This window comes from Macaca nemestrina, chromosome 5 (assembly GCF_043159975.1).
Source record: "Macaca nemestrina isolate mMacNem1 chromosome 5, mMacNem.hap1, whole genome shotgun sequence".
NCBI classification, from domain to species: domain Eukaryota; kingdom Metazoa; phylum Chordata; class Mammalia; order Primates; family Cercopithecidae; genus Macaca; species Macaca nemestrina.
In genome coordinates, this window is record NC_092129.1 from 158,346,225 (window position 1) to 158,369,390 (window position 23,166).

Consider the following 23,166-nt stretch of genomic DNA (forward strand, 5'->3'; position numbering starts at 1 on the left):
CATATTTCAAAAAAAATGAAGGAAAATGAAAGTATGTCAAAACTTTGCTCAGATGTCAATGGCATGAGCAACTACTTGCTAAACTGGATAATAGTTTTTGGGTACTGAAATAATATTTCTATAATATTTTGGTCTATTCAGAATGTAATAGCTACAGATATGTCACACTTTTAAGATTAATCTACATTATTAACATTTTCTCCAAGATTTTCTTAAGTCTAGACAATCAACAATAAAGTCCTAATTTACAGTGTTTGTTGATTTCCATGGTGTGAGAATGTCCACCAGGCTAATTTCCAGCTACCCATACATTAGTGAATGCAGAGTTGGGAAGAGATGCACAACAGCATACCACTAAATAGCATTTCTACCATTCAGATAGAATTGACATAAATAACCTCAAGAGCATGGAGAGCAAATAGTAAAATGTACTGTATTTTCATCTTTCTAAATTTAACTGTAATTTTATATAATTTAATTTTTAATAATGATGGTGTTTAACAACAAGTTTGCAAAATTCCTGCAATTTTAATAATTGGTCCTCGTGAGTAAGATTGCATTCATTTGAGCCAGCTCCAGCACAACCCTGGCTCTGTGACTGCTTATAGAGATTAAATGACTGCCTAAGAGAATCCGAAATTTCTGTCTCAAGCAAACTGGACAGGTGTGTTTCCTCATACTTCACCAGTTCCCCATTACAATCTATCCACATTGATGCCATCAGTTTCTTGATTACTCACACATCTGACCATTCACTCCTGTACTCAGAAGCCTTGGATGTCTACTTTTTAAATTAGAGGTTCCAGTATCCTTAGCATGCCACACAAAGGTTTGTGTCAACTGACATCAAGCTGCCATCCAGTCATATCTCCCCACTGTATGTCCATGTCCTCTAGTCATATTAGATTAGTCTTTACTACTCAAAGAAGCCATGGCTGGCCACACCTTAGTGCCTTTGATGACTCCCTTCTATCTCCCTGAATGGACCTTGCCCTTTTCTCTGCATGGAACTTAGTGACACCCTTTTCCAGATCTGACTCAAATATTCTTCCCCTTGGGAGACTTTTCTCACCCTCTTCTCCCTCCAGTCAGAACCATATGCTCAACCCAGTAATTCTCATGAACTTTTGTATATATATATGCTATAGCACAGCTTTCTTTCACATTTATGATTTTCTGAAAGCATGTGGTTTATTTATTTATCCATTTTATTACACAAAAACTCCTTGAAACATTACCTAATTTTCCCAGGCCAGAAGCAGTATCTGTCACACGTGCATGCTCCGTAACCCTTGTTTAATGTGGATGACATTTAAGACCTTAACTATATTGGCATCGCAAGCATAAACCAAGTACTTTCACAATATGTTTTTTCTTAATAAACTACTTAATGGAATTTCATATTATTCTGCTGAGTACTTCTGCATCTACTCTAGTAATCGAGATTAGCTTCAGGTTGTCTTGTGTTTCCTTCATCTAGTTTTGATTTCATGGTAACACTAGCTCACAGAATTACATAGAAGGTGCTGTTTTTTCCTATACTTTGAATTGGTTTACAAAACCTGAAAGTTTTTTTTTTTTTTAAGTTTCTGGCAGAAATAGAAGGCATCTCATAAAGACTGTATCATCAGAGAACTATATTCAAAAGTCATTGGAAATAATCTATTCTCTGTGTAGTCATGTTGCCAATACAAAATACAATTTGTTTCATTCATTTCAGTTTGCTTTCAGTGTCAGTTTGCTTATTTTCCTTTTGATTTAATTTTATTTCTTGAACCTGTAAATCATTAACATGGTTTAAATTATTCCTCCTTTTTACAAAAAAAAAAAAAGTAGTACTCAATACACAGTTTTTTCACCTTTTTTATAAAAACTTCAAATATATCATGGAGATTTCTGTAGCAACACATGAAGATGATTCTCATTCATTTCCATGGCTTTCCAGGTGTTCTACTGTGAGTCTGTTCTAGACGTTACTCAACATTTCCCTGTGGATAGACTTTAACATTATTTCCAATTTTTTATACTACAAATAATCTGCATGTACAACCTTGTACATCTTTGTTGTTTCATATATGTGGAGTTTTATTTTCAGGGTAGATTGCTAGAAGAATTCCTGGGTCCATGGTTAAGGCATATGTTATTTTGTTAGGTTTTACTAAATTTCCCACGAAATGTATTAATTTATGTTTTTATTTTATTATTATTTTTTGAGAAATGGGATTTTCCTCTGTTGCCCATTGCAGTGGCAGGATCATAACCTACTGCAGCCTTGAACTCCTGGGCTCAAGGAATTCTCCCACCTCAGCCTCTTGGGTAGCTGGGACTACAGGTGTGTGCCACCACATCCAGCTAAATTTCCCACCATACATATTATACCATTGTACACTTCCACCAGCAGCTGTATGAGTGTGCCTATTTCTCTTCCAGCCTTGGCCTCCCCAGTAACTAGGATTACAGGTTCATGCCACCACACCCAGGTTTTTTTGGTTTTGTTTTGTTTTGTTTTGTTTTGTTTTGGTGAAACAGCATTTCAGTATGTTGCCCAGGCTAGTCTTCATGGTCTCAAGACATCCTCCCTCCTTGACCTCCCTAAATGATGGGATCATAGGCATGAGTCACTACACCCCACTGGATTTTGGTTTTATGACAAAAGTTTCCTGCCCAGGTTCCCAGTCAGGGCCATTTATGCAAATAAAGATTTTAAATTCAATTAGTTCTGATTGATCAATGTAACTTAGCTCTGACTGGTCAATACAGTCAAGTCCTGATACGGCTGAACTCTGATTGGCTACCATTGCTGAACACTGGTTGGCTTCCAAGCCCAGAAGTCTCTGTTGGATGATCCTTTTAACCTTGGGAGTGGTTGCCCAGAGGCTCTGCCTGTACTTTTACTTTGGCACCAATAACGACTGTTTTGGCTTGATTGTAGAAACGGAGGCTTTGTGATACTTTAACAACATTTTTCTGAGAACACAGAGTATTTGAACACTCCCTCACCCAGCTATGGCCCTCTGGTTCTGTTTGAAGTTTTGAGAGCCTCAGTTTGTCACAGGGAGTCCGTTTTGTCTGCCAGCCAAGTGTATACTTCAATAATGTGATATTTTGTATCCTTTTTTTTTTTTTTTGAGACAGAGTCTCACTCAGTCTTGGTGTGATCTTCGCTCTCTGCAACCTCTGCCTCCCAGGTTCAAAGAATTCTCGTGCTTCAGCCACCCGAGTAGCTGGGATTACAGGCATGCACAACCATGCTCCGCTAATTGTTGTTGTTGTTGTTGTTGTTGTTGAGACAGAGTCTCGCTCTGTCGCCCAGACTGGAGTGAAGTGGAGCTATCTGGGCTCATGGCAACGTCTGCCTCCCGGGTCCAAGCGATTCTCCTGCCTCAGCCTCCCGAGTAGCTGGGATTACAGGCGCCCATCACCACGCCCAGCTAATTTTTGTGTTTTCAGTACAGACAGGGTTTCACCATGTTGGCCAAGCTGGTCTCAAACTCCTGACCTCAGGTGATCCACTCGTCTCAGCCCCCCAAAGTGCCGGGATTACAGGCGTGACCCACCATGCCGTTTTGGTTTTTTTTGTTTGGTTGGTTGGTGTTTTTTTTTTTTTGTATTTTTAGTAGAGACGGGGTTTTGTCATGTTGGTCAGGCTGATCTCAAATTCCTGACCACAAGTGATACACCCACCTTAGCCTCCCAAAGTGCTGGGATTTCGGGTGTGAGCCCCAGAGCCCAGCCATATTTTGTATACTTTAACAATGTGGTATTTTGATACATGCATTCAATGTGTAATTATCAAATCAGGGTAATTAGGATATCCATCGCCTCAAATGTTTATCATTTCTTTATGTTGGGAACATTACAAATCTTCTCTTCTAGCTAATTTAAAAGATATAATAAGTGATTGTTAACTATAGTCACCCTACTATACTATCAAACAGTAGAACTTATTCCTTCTATTTTCTACCTATTAACCAACCTCACTTCATTCCCCACCACCTCCTCCACCTTTCAATCTCTGGTAACCATAATTTTACTTTCTATTTCCATGAGATCAGCTTTTTTAACTCCCACATATGACTGAGAACATGTGATATTTTTCTTTCTATGCCTGTCTTATTTCACTTAACATCCTCCAGTTTCACCCATGTTGCTGCTAATGACAGGATTTCCTTTTTAAAGACTAAATAGTATTGCACTGTGTATATATAGCACATTTTTAAATTGCAGTCATCCATTGATGGACACTTAAGTTGATTCCATTTCTTGGCTATTGTGAGTAATGCTACAATTAACATGGAAGCGCAGACATTTTATATATTTTCTTAATGTGTTACAATTGAGATGGGTTTTTTGAACCATTTCATTTTCAGGATTATCTTTGTAAAAATCTGAGAATAAACTCACTTTTCTGAGAAAGGAACTCATCAGTAACGTCAGTATCTTGCATTCCATGTAGTCCATTCTTTGGTAGTTAAATTTTTTGCAACTTATATTTTATTGTAATTTTAAACCATCCCCATGGTTATTTATTCTTTTCGTAATGAAATTAGAAGTTCAGTCTAATAACTGTTGTAATCCAACAAATATATTAATCAGTAATTTCTAATATTTGAGAAACCCACATTTTTTTTAAAAAAGTGACTTCATAGATGCTTAAAGTTGTTATATCTTGTAAATATCCAGGTGCTTTGTTTGTTTGTTTTTTGCATTGTCTGGAGAATGTGGATCATATTTTAGTTTTCCAAGTAACTAAGGTTTAGGATCATTGTCTTCCCTTATATCAGTCAGTTCCTGCTCCAGCCTGTGACTTTACATTTCTCTTCATAAAATTTTAATTTATTTTTATAATGTTATTCATCCCAGATTTCTCCAGCTCTGGCTTTTTTTAAACCTAGTAACTAATGAATATGAGTTATACTGTCGCCTCGTAGCTAAAAGGGGCTGCTTTTCTTTAACTTTTTGTTTTGAAATAATTATAGGTTCACAGGAAATTGCAAGGCTAGTATATAGAGGTGCACTGTATCCTTCATTAATTTTATCCCAATGGCCTTATCTTAATCACTATAGCACAATTTCAAAATCAGGCATGTGACATTGGTACAATGTGTGAATAGTTCCATATAATTTTATCACATGTGTAGATTTGTGTAACCATCACAATCAAAGTACAGAACAATTCTATCATCACAAAGATCCCCTTAATGTTACACCTTAATAACCACACCTCGTGCTATCCTGTCTGCCTCACTATCCCAAACCCCTGGAAACCATTAAGTTATTCTCCATCCCTATGACTTTATTTTGAAAAGTTATATAAATGGAATCATATAGTATGTAATCTTTTAAGATTGACTTTATTTTCACTCAACATAATTTCCTAGAAGTCCCTTCTACTTGTTCTGTTTACCAATAGCTTTTCTTTTTTGTTGCTCAGTAATATTTCATGGTATAAATATACCACAGTGTGTTTAAACTTTCACTCATTAAAGGACATTTTAATTGTTTCTAAGGCTTACCTATTAAAAACAATCTGCTATGGATATATGCATACAGATTTTTATATGACCATAACATTATAGACTGAATATTTGTGTCCCTTAGTTCATATATTTGTGTCCTCTCAATTCACATGTTGAAATTCTAACTTCCAGTGTGATGGTATTAGGAGGTGGAGTTTCGGGAATGTTATTATGTCATAAGTGTAGAACCCTCATGAATGAGATTAGTGCCCTTATGAGAAGAGAATCCAGAAAACTTGCTTTCTATCTCTCTTCTCTCTCTGCCACGTGAGGATACAAGAAGGCTATCCACAAACCAAGAAGAGTGCCCTCACCAGAGATCTGATCTGCCAGCAACCGTATCTTAGACTTCCCAGATTTCAGAACTGTGAGAAATATTTTTGTTTGTTTAAGCCACTCGGTCTATAGTATTTTTGTTGTAGCAGCCCAAACTGACTAAAACACATACATTTTCATTTCTCTGGGATGCATGTTCCAGAGTGGGAGTACTAGATCACGTGGTAAGTATATGTTTTGATTTTTCAGAAACTGCAAAATATTTCCCATGGTGATCTGTACCATTTTATAGTTTTATCAGCAATGTATGGGAGATGAAGTTTTCCCATATTCATGCCATCATTTGATGTTGTCAATTTTTTAATTTTAGTTGCCAGATAGGTATGTAGTGGTATCTCCTCCTAGTCGTAACTTACACTTTCCTAATGAGCATTAATGTTAAACATCTCCTCATGTGTTTGTTTGCCCTTTGTATGTCCTTGGCAATGAAATGTCTCTTCATGAATATTGTTCATTTTTTACTGGAATAGTTTGGTTTTTTATTGTTGAGATTTGAGAATTCTTTATATTAATATAGATCAAGTATTTTGTCATATATATGGTTTGCAAATATATTCTGTAAGTCTGTAGCTTGTTGTTTCTTCTTTGAGGAGACTTTCACAGAACAAAAGCTTTTACTTTTTTTTTTTCTTTTCTGGATTGTTTTGATTTCACGTCTAAGAACTTTTTGCATACATCTATACTCAAAAGACTTTTCTCCTACATATTTTTTCTAAAAGGTTTATAGTTTTACATTTTTCATATTTAAATATATGATCTGAGTTAATTTTGTGCAAGGTGTAAGGTTTAAGTCAAGATACATATTTTTGCCTATTGCTGTAGCATCAGCTATTGAAAACACTTCATTAAATGGCTTTTTAATCTTTGTCAAAACTCAGTTGGTCATACTTGTGTAGGACTATCTCTGTGTTCTCTCTTCTGTTCCATTGATCTATTCTGCCATTACTACACAATATTGATTACTTATTATAAAATAAGTCCTGAATTTGGTTACAGTGATCCCTACCACTTTATTCTTTTTCAAAATAGTTTTAGATGTTCTAGTTCCTTTTCCTGGCACTTTTTTAAAGATTTATTGTGATTTTTCACATAAACAATCATATCATCTGTGAACACAGGGAGTTTCATTTTCTCCCAAATCCATATGCCTTTAATTTATTTTTCTTGCCTTATTGTACTAGCAAGGATTTCCAGTATACAGTTGAATTTAATTGTGAGTGAACATTTTGCCTTGCTCCTGATCTTAGATACCAATCTAGAATCCAGGTAGAATCTGAATGTCTAGGATTAAGGGGAATCAGAAGAAACATGTTAAGAATGAAACACTTTATATAATGTAGGACTTATATTTCTCTGTAGTAACAATGGTAGAGAAGACTCTTTTGAAGGAATTCCTAATTTTGTTATTATATTTTGAAAGGGGGAAATTGTCAGTGATTTAGTAACATTGTTATATTTCACTGGAAGGCAGTAACTCATATTTCCAAAATCATATTATTTGGGTGCCATATGATGGTCATATATTACTGGTTGTAATAGCAGTTGTAACCACCCAATGAGTTTTTTTTTTCTTTTGCCTGCTGCCCAGATAAAGCCAATTTATCAGTGTAAGGAAATTGCAATAGAGAAACAGTTTAATACATGTAAAACAGGCTAGAATGTAGACTGGAGTTTTATTATTACTCAAACTAACCTCCCTGAAAATTTGGAGGCTAGAGTTTTTCAAAGATAGTTTGGCAAGCAGAGGGCTAGGGAATGGGTGCTGCTGATTGGTTGAGAATGCAATCATAGGGATAGGGAAAATGACCTTCCTGAAGCTGAGTCCACTTCTGAGTAGTGGCCATAGGACCAGTTGAGTCAAGAGTCATGGGTCCAGTAGGGCCATCCAGTCATCAGAAATGCAAACGCCTGAAAAGACATCCAAAAATCCAATCTTAGATTCTACACTAATGACATTATTTACAAGAGTAATTGACTTGTCACCTATTGAATAATGGCTAGTAATGGAATAATGTTTTAACTACAAATTAAGACCCTCTCATCCTCCTAACCTGGTAGGCTTTCATTAGTTTAACAAAGGTGGTTTAATTTATTGAGAAGGGCTATTATAACTTAAACTACAAACTAAATTTCTCCCAAAGTTAGCTTGGCCCATGCTCAGAAATAACCAAGGGCAGTTTGGAGGTTGGTTAGGTAAGATCTAACAAGATCTAGCAAGATGAAGTCGGTTAGGTCAGATCTCTTTCACTGTTATAATTTTCTCACTCTTACAATTTTTGCAAATGTGATTTCATAATGAGTTCAGTTGGACCATGTAATTTTTGTACAATCTAAGATGGAAAAGGTAATAGGGTATTAATTTTATTTTTACTGTGTAGAAAGACCTTGAGAACAAATTTAGTTAAATATGGTCCAGTTCTCATAAATTTCAGGATTTCAAAAGAATCTTGGTGTAACAGAAGACACTGAGAGTCAGACCTGCCCATCCTACTGGTCTGATAGGGCTTCTTAACAGCAGAAGGGAAGGAATGAGTTAATGACCTCACGGAAAGGAGTCAAAATGTTCTGAGGATTCAAAAATCTTCTCAAAGCGCCAGCCATACCCCTTGTTTGGCTCTAAATTTGTCTTCTAATTGGTTTACAGTGTTAAAGGAAAGAGAAAAGTTCCATCTTTTAGCTTAATTTCATGCTTCTTTCTTATTCTTCATTTATCCCTTCTGGCACACCCTGATTAAGAGCAAAGCCATTTAATATCACCAACATGAGTACTGAGATATGGGGCCATGATTAAAGACCAAACACACTTAATTGACTATGATTTTGGGGAGGGGTTTTATCGTGTCAAGCTGAAAATTTTTGCTTAAATTTGTCAGACAGATGTGCTTACAAAAGAAACTCATTATTGAGATAAATTAAGGAAGAAAGGGTGGGGCCCATTAAAGGTTCTGTTCTGGGGTAACTGTAGACTGGAAAGAAAAACTGCTGGGACTGAAGTCCTCAGAGAGTGGAATCTGAGATACACAGACATTCCCCCTACCACCCCACCCCCACTACCTTCTCTTTGAACAGCCACAGAAGTTTTTATTTCTGATGTCACCTTTATTTTTTAAAGTGCTCCAAGAGCAGGAGATTCAGCCACTGGCAGCTCTGGATTAATTTCCTAAAATTTTTGATTTGTCCTGCACCCTATAAATGTGTCTGTTCAATCTCCAGGTCTGAAAATATCAGAAAAGATTCTTATTGGCTCAGCTTGGGTAGCATGCCCACCCTTTGAACCAATCATGGTACCCCAGTGAGTGCAGTTCCTTTATTGACTAAACTTGAGTGCAGAGTGGACTATCCTGATTGACCATTTTCATCATCCCAGTCTTGTTCGGAACAGCAAGTCATGAACCACTTGTGAAATACAACATACAAGAAAACAATAGAACACAACACAATAATTTAGAAAGGAATGTCAGAATGCTTCCACCATAGCATATTGTTTTTGAAAACTTTTGTTTTAGCTCTTGGTATGTGCATGTTTCCCTAACTGTGACTTTGGTCATGCAGTAAAAGGTATTTCTTAAATGTTTTTTGTAGTCAAAAAAAAAAAAAAGGTGAAAAAACTTTTAGCTCTACTGTATAGTTTGGGTACTTGAATTCTGTCAATGTTGATGTTTCCAGATTAGGAGTTTGTGATGTGTTACAGCAGTAAGACAGTTCCCTTGTTTGGTCTTTTGCAGAACAGACTGCATTAGAGCATGATTGCTCACTTATTCACTGCTTATTCTCTGCTCCTCATTCACCCACTTTGGAGGATAATCAGATGTACTTATTTCCCTTCTGGGTTTTAATACCAAGTATTATGTGTCCTTGCTCATTCTCAATTTCATTTGTCTTTAATCCCCCTACATTCCCTATTTTCTGCAGTGTAATTACAGTAGAAAATTGTCATTTCCTTTAGTAAATGTTTACTATGGCTTTCTGAATTTATAAATGATGCGCAGCCAACACTCACCAAAAATGTTGTTTTACTTATTAAAATCCCTTGTCATGTAATACAATTTGCATGAACTGAGGATGACAGATTAATGCCATCATTTTGAAGCAGCTGCAGTTACTACATTGAACATCAGTGAGTTACTGAAATGATATTTTTTGAAACTTGATCACAGCTCCTTTTCTGAAAGGGTGTATGGCTCTGAGGAGAACTGATGATTTCCAATAATTATTTCTCAGTTAATTGTGGGGCATTGCCCTGCAGATGTTACTTAAATCTGATTTTATTTCCTTCTACTAGTGTAGGAGAATCTTTTTAGTACCCTTTTTAAAGATTTGTCTAATCATCAAGAACATTATTAAATAACAGTGATTTTAAAAGTACTCTAACAAGAACTACCAGTATTCCACTAAGAAATAAAGATTATCCATCTAAACATATTAACAAATGCCTTTTAAGCATCTACTGAGTTTAAGATTTATTCTTCCTTTAGCAAATAGGTTTGCATTTTACTCAGCATTCAAACATCCTTACACTTGTAGATGGATCTTGGTTTATCACTGTTAACTTTTTAATTGGCTACCAGAGTTGGTTGCTCATATGTAATGGAAGATTTGTGTATATTTACTTCTAACTGAGAACGTGCTGCACTTAGTAGCATGCCTTCTTCATTCACTTTTGGGATTTTTTTAATAATTCGAAACCATTTCATTAGCTGTAGATTTATCCTTTTCTTAAATGTCTAAGAAGTCGCCTGATATTTGAAGATGTTAACTCATTGGTGACCTCATTTTTTCCCCATTCATCTTAGTCCTCACTGCTTTCTAGGTTTAATTTAAGCAATTTCTATTTTTTCAGAAACTCTTACATTTCTTCAATATTTTCAAAAATGTTAACATAGGTTTTTTTAAACTGTGTTCTTGTAACCTTAAAACAATTCCTAAATATCTCTATCTAAATTAAGTTCCCGGAGGTTTAATAATTGTTTTCAACAAATAGCTCTTATATTTATTTAATTCTATAAGTTTGGAGTAATAATTTTATGGACACAAGCATTATGAAGAAAATAACTTTTGGCCATGCGCGGTGGCTCACGCTTGTAATCCCAGCACTTTGGGAGGCCCAGGTGGGCATGTCACCTGAGGTCAAGAGTTTCAGATCACCTAACCATGGTGGTGAAACCCCATCTCTACTAAAAATACAAAAAAATTAGCTGGGTGTAGTGACACGTGAATGTAATCCCAGCTACGTGGGAGGCTGAGGCAGGAGAAACGCTTGAACCCAGGAGGCGGAGGTTGCAGTGAGCCGAGATTGCACCACTGCACTCCAGCCTGGGCAACAGAGCAATACTCTGTCTCTCTCACACACACACACACACACACACACACACACACACAGAGTATCAGGCTTTGGTTTGAGATATAACCCACATATTAAATATTAGTATCTTTATACTTATGAGTATTTATAAGTATAATATATCTATAAGATATATTTATAAGATATTTATATCTCAGTGTGTCCGTTATATCTCAAACCAAAGCCTAATTATGGGTTTGTATCTTAATGTGTAGCTTATAAACCTTATAAACATTATAAACTTTATTATAGTGTATTAAGCACTTTCACATAAACAAGGTATCAAATATCCATATGTACCTTTTATCTTTTGGTTTATTAAAATGGCATGGCTACGGTCTTCTAGACATATAACCATCCTAGAATTCTCGGAAAGTAATTATTTGGCAGAAGAAAACATGCGCCCTAGGAGTATGTTTAGATATGCCCATTCCTTGACTGATGTCAATAGAGGCATGCTCTCCCAACAAGAGTTGTACTGAAAGCTGCAAGTTTACAAATCTTCTTCCTTTGTTTCTAATCAGTCTAATTCGACTCCCTAACTAAAATTCAATTCCAAAAATAGGATTCCCCGTCTTCACATTATTTTTCTCAGGAAAGGTTGTCACGATAACGTCCTAATTCGTTTGTTCATTTTTCCAAGAAGGATGGCATTTCCCCTTCCAGGAGCCTGCTGTGATGACTGCCCTGCCTACCTGAAGTAGTTGCTGAAACAGTTTCCCCCAGAAACATCAAGTTCTGCTGTCAATACTACCGAGTATTAAAGGAAACTGCTTCGGATACCCCAATAACCAGAACTGTTCTGAGTCCTGTTTACGAAACTGTAGTCTTACTGACGAAACAGCATTTTGTAATCCTTTTTGTAAACTAGCTCTTACTCAGAAATTGAGTGGCTCTGAAAAGAGCCTTTGATTTCAGCTTTGGGTTGTTTTTTTTTTTTTTTTTTTTTCCTTCTTCTAGACATTAGACATTCAAGTCACTTCGCTGGCTTTTACAACTTGCGTGGTTATTCACACTGGACTTTGTGGTAGTGACTCCCAATCTTTTGGGGCAGCAGCACAGCTTGGATGTTGGGCAAGACGTCACCCCAGGCCATTGTCACTCGGCCCAGCAGCTTGCTGAGCTCGTCGTTGCGGACGGCCAGCTGCGTGCGGCGTGGGATGATGCGGGTCTTCTTGTCCCGACGGCGTTGCCCACCAACTCCAGGATGTTGGAGGCCAGGTACTCCAGAACCGCAGGCAGGTACCCTAGCGAGCCGCCCCCGACCCGCTCAGCATAGCTGCCCTTGCTGAGCAGCCGGCGGACACAGCCCATGAGGAACTGCAGAACCTCTCTGAATGAAAAGCGCCTGCCTTTTCCCCGAGCTTCCCCAGTCTAAGACATAGCTTAAAAATAAAAGTTATAACCGAAAAAGACACCCGTTAAAACGGGTAGTCAGCGTATTTCTAGTCTGACGGCAGATTGACGCTTATTATCTGACTGATTGGCTGATAGCCATCTATCCAATCAGAGAACCTTACTGCTGTTGCCTTATTTACATACTTCCTCTACCTATTATCCAATCAGATGTTGGATGCAAATGACGTAGGTTGAGGGCCATACCTGTAAATATCACACTTCGCTCCAGTCAAACGTCACTTACTGATCTCCCAGTGAACTTGTAAGATGAACATGCTGCAGCTTGCTTCAAAGGGCACTACAACTTCCAAAAAGGGCTTCAAGAAGGCAGTCGCTAAAACTCAAAAGAAGGAGGGTAAAAAGCGCAAGAGATGCTGCAAAGAGAGCTATTTTATTTACATTTACAAGGTGCTGAAGCAGGTCCACCCGGACACTGCAATCTCTTCCAAGGCCATGAGTATGATGAATTCTTTTGTTAGTGACATTTTTGAGCGCATTGCAGGTGAGGCTTCCCTCCTGGCGCATTATGACAAGCACTCGACCATCACCTCCAGGGAGATCCAGACGGCCATGCGCTTGCTGCTGCCCGGGGAACTAGCCAAGCATGCTGTGTTGGAGGGCACCAAGGCTGTCACCAAGTACACCAGCTCCAAGTAAAACATAATCCAGCCAGCAGATGAGCTCCACAAACCAAAGGCTCTTTTAAGAGCCAGTGAAAGCTTCTAATAGGGCTATAGAATGTTTATTTTATTATAGGGTATGCGTCATTGCCAGACTGATAAACTTTTTTCCTGGACTAGACATACATGGTTATCTTTAAGTCTAAACTTCGCATTAACTCTTTCTGCAGCAGTTTGGGTGAAAGCTAAAATCTCACAGCTGAAGCAATCCAAGAGGAGCTCCCATAATCCTGGGTTCATGGGGATATTCTTTCTGTGGATAGTGCCATGGGGAAATTTGACTTTTTGTCTACGACTTTTTCTACTACAAACCCTCTACGATGACAAAAAAGGCCCACTTAGGGAAGTCTGGCACTGAGCATTAGGCTGTTTGCTTTTTCTTGACTTTGGCCATAATGTGTGCAAAACATCCTCCAAGTCCGGGTGGACCTGATCAGCACTTTGTAGATGTAAATAGAATAGCTCTCTTTGCAGCATCTCTTGTGCTTTTTACGGTCCTTTTCTTGCACTCTATGAAAAGTGATCAGGCTAACTCCCCTTTATCTGCTGGGATTTGAGGTTTAAAGCCACAGGTTTCTGCGTCTCTGTGAACTCCAGTAAACTGCTTACTCAATATCACAGTTCTTAATGTTGCTTAGCCACTTAAGAATTCTCTCCACAGGGATTTCCAGATGATTCCAACAGAACTCTTTCCTGGACATCTGTGTTCTCTACATCCATGAGTACCACCCTATTCACATGGTTGTCCAAACCAGAAATGTATTTTTTCTCTAATAGTCTCTGTTCAACTTCTATCCACTTCAATCTCTCAAGATATGGTAATTTTACTTCCTACATATTTCTGTTGTCTGATTATTCACCATCTCCACAGCTACCATTTTTGTCTGCATACTCATATCTCTCACCTGAATTACAGTTTCTAATTAATCTCACTGCTCTTAATCTTGCCTCCCTAAAATCCACTCTCTGCCCAACTATTTTCATTTCTTAAATTGACAAATAAAAACCATGCATTTACTGTGTACAACATGATGTTTTGAAATATATATACATTGCGGAATAGCAATCAATCTAATTAACATATGCATTACCCCACATATTTTTTGTTACGGAAACACTTAAATCTACTTTCTTTGCAATTTTCAAGAATAGAACATATTGTTACCAACTATAATCAGCATATTGTACAATAGAGCTCTTCAACTTATTCCTCCTAAGTGAAATTTCATATCCTTTGACCAATATCTTCCCACCACTCCCCAACTGTAGCCACTGGTAACCACCACTCTGCTCTCTACTTCCATGAGTTCAACATTTTTTAAATTCCACTTATGAGATCATACAGCATTTGTCTTTCTGTGCCTGGCTCATTTCACTTAACATCCTCCAGGTTCATCCATGTTGCTGCCCATGACAGGATTCTTTTTCTTTTTTAAGGCCAAATAGTATTCTATTTTGTATATATGCCACATTTTCTTTATCCGTCTGCTGATGGACATTTATGTTCTCTCTACATCTTGTCTATTGAGAATAATTCTGCAATGAACATGGGAGTACAGATATCTCTTTGAGAATCTGATTTTATTTCCTTTCAATATATACCCAGTAGTAGGATTGCTGGATTTATATGGTAGTTCTATTTCTAATTTTTTGAGGAAATTCTATAGTGTTTTCCACAATGTATGCACTAAAATATAATTTTCAATCTTATTTGAAGCACAAATATTACTATATCACACATTTTTTAAATATTTTGAAAACTCAATCTGGCATTGTTTCATTAATAATATTAAACATATTTTATTGCATGTACATAGAAATTTATATTAAGCTGTGTATAGGATCAGCTAGACTAGGAAAGAAACCCATCATACAATAAAAGTTTTGAATTTTGGAGCTTTTTGGGTTACGGATGCTCAACCTGTATTGCAGACATGTAAAACTCAAGAAAATCTACCAGGAAACCAATAGCAAAGTCAGTCAATTCAGTGAGGTACTAGAAGGATATAAAAAATAATAAAAATGCACAGAAAGCAGTGTTACATATATAACAACAAAATGTTAAAGAATAATGAATAGGAAATACCTCATTTACAGTAACAACAAAAACAAAGTACCCAGAACTATATTTAACTTTTTAAAATGCCAAATATGTATGAAGGTAGATGATCAGTTCACACCCATCCTGTGGTCTTCTGTAGGTGAATGACTCAGGCAGCACCTGAACTAGGCTCAGTTCTAGAAAACGGACCTGAGAGGAATGGGGTCCTCTGGGAAGACTCCTTTTGCTCTCAATCCAAGACCCAGTGGAATAGAGTGACTCTTCCTGCCTTTACTTTATCATCTCTGCATGAACACTTGGAACTGTGACCAGTATGATGGCAAAATCACAATGGGGAGAAGGGCAGAGGCAAGACTGCAGGGTAGTGGAGCCAGGGCTGTGATCATCCTATTGGTGGAACTTCTCTGCCTTTAGGTTGTCCTGTTTGGTTGCATTACTTATTATCTCAACCAGTCCAGCTAGCATTTCCTGTTATTTGGAGCCAAAATACATCGATATAAAAGCTACATGAAGTTTAGTCTGAAAAAGAGTTTTTATTTGCTGGTATTCCTACTTATCTATTGCCCAAATAAGCCTAAAAGTCCTTGGATAATCAGGATAGTCTACTGACAGTGGTCACAAAGTTGACAGGTTATTTGGCAGTTATGTGATACCTGCTGTTTTCCAAGGTGTTAGAGAAGCATGAATACCTGACTGGAGATGATCCCATCCCCAGTACAAGGTGAGCATAGATGCTAGATGCCCCTTCCCCCCAATTTGTCACCTCCTTGGAAGATTTCCCAGCTAAAGCACGCAGGTGCTTTGCAGGAACTGCCTTACTGTTCACAAAAGTGTGGGGGCACTTATTTTAACAGGTCTTGTACATCGATATATTCTTTTATTGTTGTTTCTGAGACGGAGTCTTGCTCTGTCACCCAGGCTGGAGTGCAGTGGGATGATCTCGGCTCACTGCAACCTCTGCCTCCCAGGTTCAAGCGATTCTCCTGCCTCAGCCTCCTGAGTAGCTGCAATTACAGGCGCGTGCCACCACGACCGGCTAATTTTTTGTACTTTTAGTAGAGACGGTTTCACCTTGTTAGCCAGGATGGTCTCGATCTCCTGCCCTCATGATCTGCCCTCCTCAGCCTCCCAAAGTGCGGGATTACAGGCGTGAGCCACCGCGCCCGCCCGGTACTAACTTTTTAAAGAAAGCACATATACACATCCAAAATTTCATTAAAAGGTTAAATGAACATGCGTTAAACAGATTGAGAATTCCAGCTAACCAGGTTTCCAAGAAGTAACATTTGATTCGTTTTTAAGGTGGCTGAAATCAGTTTAATGCTTGAGAGCCCTTACAGATGGAGGTCAACAACCAGTTAACACGACAATTAAGGAAACTATTATAAATTTAAGAAAATTACAAGACACTTTAAATCTGTTTCATTCCTGCAAATCAGATTTGGGAGTTCTCCAGAGTTCCCAAAATGATTTCCACACCTTGACTTACCTGTGGCACAAAACGTAACTTCCTCTCAACTACTGCCTTTTTGGGAGGTCTATAAAAATTTGGGATCATAATGCAAGTAATATTGTCTACGTGGCTGCACTTTGTAGTTTCATATACATAATGCTAACCTTAAACATACCAATATCGATCAAGATGTAGCTTTTATACAAACTACCGTTTTTGAGAGAGTCTCGCTGTCACCAGGCTAGCGTGCAGTGACAACCTCGGCTCACTGCAACCTCCGGCTCCTAGGTTTAAGCCATTCTCCTGCCTCCACCTCCCAATAAGCTGGGACTACGGTAAGCGATACCACGCCCACCTGATTTCCGAATTTTTAGCGGAGATGGGAGTTTCAGCTTGTTGGCCAAGATGGTCTCCACCTCCTGAGTGAACCGCCAGCGTCCGCCTTTTAAGTGCTGGGATTACACAGGCGTTAACAACGGTGCCCCGCCTGGCTGGTCTTGTTGGAACTAGTTCGTCTACCTTAAGCCCACAGCTGATTATCTTTGAGTGGCTTTACGAAGACAGCCTTACACAGAAACATACAGTAAGTTCACAGCTCTTTCAGTATGTTTACGTGGCTCTGAAAAGAGCCTTTGGGTTGTAAAGACGTTTACTTGGCCGGCTTACTTGGAGCTGGTGTACTTAGTGACAGCTTTGGTGCCCTCAGACACAGCATGTTTAGCCAGCTCTCCCGGCAGTAGTAACCGCACTGCCGTTTGGATCTCTCTAGAGGAGATGGTGGAGCGTTTGTTGTAGTGAGCCAAGCGTGATGCCTCACTCGCTATACGCTCAAAGATATCAGTGACGAAGGAATTCATGATACTCATGGCTTTGGAAGAGATTCCAGTATCTGGATGGACCTGTTTCAGCACCTTGTAGATGTAAATGGAATAGCTCTCCTTACGGGTTCTCTTGCGTTTTTTGCCTTCCTTCTTCTGCGTCTTAACGACTGCTTTCTTAAAGCCTTTCTTGGAAATCGTAGCACCTTTAGATGATAACTCCGGCATAACTGCCACAGCACTGCTGCAGTGTTAGACAGCTCTTTTAGGTGTTAAACAGCTCTTTTAAATGTTAACAGCTCTTTTAAGTGTTAAACAGCTCTTCAGTGTTAAACAGCTCTGTAACACCTCAACTCCCACCGTCGCCAAGTAAACGAATAGCGCTGCTGGCTGAAAGGTGCGGTATTTATAGGCACGGCCCTCAAATGCCGTGTTGGGCATCCAAAATCTGATTGGACAATGCGAAGTGGCGTGAATGCAAATAAGGTGATTCTAGTCAGACTTTCTGATTGGGTAGAAGGCCATCAGCCAATCAGATAGCAAAAATTCCAACCTCAGTCAGACTATAAATAGGCCCAGTAGCGCCATTAGGGATGATTCTTGTGTTGCTGTAATTCTTCTGTGTAGGAATGTCTGGACGAGGAAAGCAGGGAGGAAAAGCACGCGCCAAGGCTAAGTCTCGCTCCTCTAGAGCAGGCTTGCAGTTTCCTGTAGGTCGAATTCACCGTCTTCTCCGTAAGGGAAACTATGCAGAGCGGATAGGGGCAGGCGCACCAGTGTATTTGGCGGCGGTGTTAGAATATCTGACAGCAGAAATTCTTGAATTGGCTGGCAATGCATCTCGTGATAACAAGAAAACTCGTATTATTCCCCGCCACCTGCAGCTAGCCATCCGCAATGACGAGGAACTCAATAAGCTCTTAGGCGGCGTGACCATTGCACAGGGCGGGGTCCTGCCCAACATTCAAGCAGTGCTGCTGCCCAAGAAGACTGAGAGTCACCACCATAAAGCCCAAAGCAAGTAACTTCGGGCTGTCGCTGGTATAGTGACTTTTAAGTGTCAAAACAAAAGGCTCTTTTCAGAGCCACTTACCATCTCAGAAAAGGCTGTGCCTTACAGAACGTTAAGTGCTGTTAAGTAGCCATGTTAGCTGGCACCTGTCAGAAGCAACACCCGTTTAAGAGCATTTCGGGAATGTAAGGGGATTGAATTTTCAAGGACCGTTGCATCAACCATTAGTCTGAGGTAGTTTTGATTATACGTGTCACTGGGCGAGGTAGCTCACGCTTGTGAGCAGTCAGTACTTGCCCCGAGGTTGAAGCGGGAGGGTCGTTTAAGCCCGGGACTTAACCATTAACATAATTGAGACCCTATCTCACAGAAATTAGCCGGGTCTGGTGGTGCAGGCATGTAGTCCCAGCTACACGGGAGGCTGCGGTGGGAGGGTTGTTTGAGCCTGAGAGGTGAAAGTTACAGTTAACGAAGATCGTTCCACTGCACTCCAGTCTGCGTGACGTGAGCGAGACTATCTCAAACTATGTATGTCATGTTAAGGGTTACGTATGGAAGTGAAGATTGCATTACAAACAGAAGAGGTATAACCTTAGAGTTCAAGTCCAGGCGACATTAGTCTGGCTGGTTGCTTAAAGTACATTTTAGAGAAGAATTTCCTTTCAAATATGGCAGTCTCACGAAATACTCAAATGTGACGTGTAAGTAAAATAAGTTAATCTTAAAATTTGGGTAAGCATATATATATTTGATACCTGTGGCTTCATGCACTTTGTAAAGAATAATAGAATTATTTCTTAAAATGTAAGTAAGATATGTTAAAAAGAAGCCTTACACCATATGTGATGGTGAGATACTAGTGTCAGACTCAGGCAGGAATAGGACTAGAAGGCCTAACATAACTTGAAGTTTAGAAATTTCGGAACAGTATATGCTTCAAAAGTTTTGACTACTAAAAAGAGGCAAAATAGTTTGTTGATCTGTGTTTGCTGTTTGTGCTGTAACACCAAGAGAAATTGAAAAGCAAAACCCATTCAGTAACGCTGCCAAATAACTAAAAATTACTGTACGATATTCAACAGCTGCCCTTACCTCAAAAAAAAAAAAAAAAAAAAAAAATCTCATTTGGTTACCAAAAAAAAAAACTGCTAAACACTTGATATCTACACATAATAAGGCATATATAGAAGCAGGTAAAGTTCTATAAAATAAAACATGCCAAGTAAGGACAATCAAGTCACAAAAGTCAGTTATCCCTTGAATTAACCTGCATAAATAATAAGTAAGGGATGCAATTAGAGAAGGAAAAAACTGAAGATCTTTGAAAACAGAAATGGCAACTATATGTTGAATAAAACTGGGTAATATTTAGAACATGGCAAATGTGAAACTTCAAATCAGGATATAAGATAAATCTAAACAGATGAATTCCAAGTAATTAATGTAGATATACTTTGTCAAGGAAGTGGCACTTAACTCTCCAGACGTGCCAAAGCAAAGTATGGAAAGGCAGAAGAAGAGGGACTTGAATTTATAGGAGAGAACTTTCATATTCTTTTATTCCAAATGCACTACATAATACTTTTATTTCCATATCTAATGCAATCCTATTAAAATTACATTAAACTAAATGTTTAGATAGAATAAAATGTATAAAAAATGGTGAATACATGTTAAAGGAGACATGCCCCTTGATTTTTCAAAACAATTTACTTATAGAAGTTTCTGATTCTTCTCTTTTTTTGGAGCCAGAGTCTTCTCTATCACCCAGGCTGGAGTGCAGTGGCACGATCTCAGCTCATTGCAACCTCCAGCTCCCAGGTTCAAGTGATCTCCTACCTCAGCCTCCTGAGTAGCTGGGATTACAGGCGCCTGCCACCATGCCCAGCTAATTTTTGTATTTTTAGTAGAGCCGGGGTTCCGCCATGTTGGCCAGGCTGGTCTCCAACTCCTGACCTCTGGTGATCCGCCCACCTCAGCCTCCCAAAGTGCTGGGATTACAGGTGTGAGCCACCGCACCCAGCCTTGATTTCTTCTTACAGAACTTTCACACGTTTCATAGAATTTATCTCCAGCTATTCTTTTTTATTAGTGTATTTTGGGGAAATATTCGAAGGGTTTCTTTATTATGTTTTCTGATTGACCATGTTTTACAGATAGAACATTCTTGATTTTTATACTGATTTGTATTTCCTTCCTTATTAAATTCTGTCATTTCTGTTGTCCAGCTTTTTTCCTTTGTGGTTTTCCAGGTAGGCAGGAAAATCATATAATTTTGTCCTATTGTTTTAAATAGTTGACTTTCTTGTCTAAATGCATTGTCGAATAGTTATAAGTGATAATAAATAAAAATGGTGATATTGACCCTCCCCCCCCCCCCCCCCCCACAGACTTCCTCTGTTGCCCAGAGTGCAGTGGCCTGATCTCAGCTCACTGCAACCTCTGCCTCCCGGATTCAAGCGATTCTCCTACCTCATTCTCCCAAGTAGCTGGGATTACAGACATATACCATCATGTCTGGCTAATGTTTGTATTTTTAGCAGAGATGGGGTTTCACCATGTTGGCCAGGCTGGTCTCGAACTCCTGACCACCCACCTTGGCCTCCCAAAGTGCTGGGATTACAGGTGTGAGCAACCATGCCTGGCTGACTTATTTTTTATAATCAGACTAATATGACACTTTTCGTGCCTAATGCCAGGTTTTTATGTGATTGGTGTAATTCCAAAATTACTAAGAGTTGTTAATTAAAAATAAATATTGGCTATTAACAGTAAAACTTTAGCAGCAACGGAGACAAATATATGCCACTTTTTTCCTTTTACTTTTTTTTCGGGGGGGCGGGGACGGAGTTTTGTTCTTATTACCCAGGCTGGAGTGCAATGGTGCCATGTCAGCTCACTGCAACCTCCGCCCCCCTCCCCGTGCTTCAGGCAATTCTCCTGCCTCAGCCTCCTGAGTAGGTGGGATTACAGGCGCCTGCCACCACACCCAGCTAATTTTTTTTTTTTTTTTTTTGTATTTTTAATAGAGACAGGGTTTTGCCATGTTGGGCAGGCTGGTCTTGAACTCCTGACCTCAGGTGATCCGCCTGCCTCAGCCTCCCAAAGTGCTGGGATTACAGGCATGAGCCACCGTGCTCGGCCTCCTTTTACTTTTTATGATAAATCATATTGAAGAAATTCAGAACACACCACTCCAAAATATGTCACTCTGACATATTGACTATTTGGAATTAAAGACACTTGAAAAACAGCAGGTGCACAAACACTCTGACCTTCCTTTTGTTTCTTAAAAGTAGGAGATGAAAGATGCCCTCCGTATACCAGAAGGAAAGTATCATTCTCATCAAGGACAGAAAATTAAGGCCAAGGAAAATCTGTACAAATAAACCTTGTTACACCAACCCTTATCTCTCGAGTCACTTCTCCACCTAATTAATTACTGTAACCCAACCCCCTTTGTTTGTCACATTTTCACAGCTTACTGCACTTTGTCAAATTCTTCATATAAGCATTCCATTCTTTGTCTTTGTCCTACTTCTGTGCCATGTAAAACTTGCATTCAATAAATTTATATGCTTTTCTGCTGTTGACATCTCTTATGTCAATTTAATTCTCAAGCCCAGCCAAAATATCCTGAGGGCAGAAGTAAAGTTTTGCCTCCTCCACTACAACATTATGGATTTCTCATCAGAAATCACAGAAGTCATGGAATGATAGAATAATACCTTCAAAGTTCTAAAGCAAAATAACTCTCAATTTAAAATTATGTGCTCAGATGAACTGTTTTTTGTGTAAAGCTGAAATAATTTTTGGACAAAGACTGGAAAGTTTTGCCACTCACAGATTCATACTAGAAGAATTAATGCTAAAGAATGTACTGAAATAAAAAGACTGAACTCAGAAGAAAGACTGAGATGCAATAAGCAATAATATTACCAAGGAAGGGGTAAAAGTATAAATCAATCTAAATAAATATACTAGTTGTAAAAAAAAAAAAAAATACTTACTAGAATATTAAGAAAAAACAATGAACCAAAAACACTAGACAATAGTTACAGAAGATGAACGGGGCTGAAACAAATTAAAGCATGTTGATGTCCTTGTATTGTTTATAAGGAGGGCAGACATACTGATTGTTATATTTTCTTAAGTGAGGTTTATATTTTATGTTAAATGTAACCACTAAAATAATAAAATTAATGTAGACTAGAAAGAAGGGGGTAATAGCAAAAAAAAAAAAAAAAAAAAAAAAAAAAAATGAGTCCAATGGAAAGCAGGAAATCAGAAAGGACTGGCATGACAAATTAGAATGCAAAGTCAAATATAAGAAATGAGTCCAAATATCAAAATGAAGGTTACCCAATTAAATTTGCCATTTAAAAGACAGTATTTGACTAGGAGTAAAACACAGCTATCCCTTGGTTATAAAATACCTAAAATTTATTGGCACAGAACACTTGGAAGTAAAGGAATGGAAAAAATACATTCCAGAAAAAACTGTTCCCCAAAAAAATTGTTTTGCAAAATTAATAGCAGAGATAATA

The 23,166-nt window shown here is 38.4% G+C and overlaps 3 protein-coding genes, 1 long non-coding RNA gene and 1 pseudogene across 7 annotated transcripts in view; 3 read left to right on the forward strand and 2 right to left on the reverse strand.

Annotated features, from left to right (window-relative positions):
• The window catches only part of LOC105482563 (uncharacterized), a 111,233-nt gene that overhangs the window by 18,118 nt on the left and 69,949 nt on the right, over nt 1-23,166 (forward strand). For 2 of the 4 annotated variants that reach the window (XR_011623957.1, XR_011623959.1), the window contains exon 3: nt 5,792-5,886. The exons of the other annotated variants lie outside the window; for them this stretch is intronic. This is a non-coding gene — a long non-coding RNA (uncharacterized lncRNA). The remainder of the gene's footprint in view (nt 1-5,791; nt 5,887-23,166) is intronic. 4 annotated transcript variants of the gene reach the window in all.
• Nucleotides 7,491-17,835, reverse strand: LOC105482561 (H2B clustered histone 1). The gene is made up of 2 exons (XM_071097497.1): nt 17,456-17,835; nt 7,491-7,763 (listed from the first exon to the last, which is right to left on the reverse strand). The coding sequence occupies exons 1-2, from the start codon at nt 17,833-17,835 to the stop codon at nt 7,748-7,750; spliced, it is 396 nt and encodes a 131-aa protein (XP_070953598.1). The 3' UTR covers nt 7,491-7,747.
• On the reverse strand, nt 12,122-12,694 carry LOC105482637 (histone H2A type 1-A-like; annotated as a pseudogene).
• LOC105482560 (histone H2B type 1-A-like) lies at nt 12,376-14,754 on the forward strand. Its single transcript, XM_011742734.3, has one exon. It carries the CDS (start codon nt 12,862-12,864, stop codon nt 13,249-13,251), a length of 390 nt encoding a protein of 129 aa, XP_011741036.1. The 5' UTR covers nt 12,376-12,861; the 3' UTR covers nt 13,252-14,754.
• Nucleotides 18,010-20,989, forward strand: LOC105482562 (H2A clustered histone 1). Its single transcript, XM_071097496.1, has one exon. It carries the CDS (start codon nt 18,237-18,239, stop codon nt 18,630-18,632), a length of 396 nt encoding a protein of 131 aa, XP_070953597.1. The 5' UTR covers nt 18,010-18,236; the 3' UTR covers nt 18,633-20,989.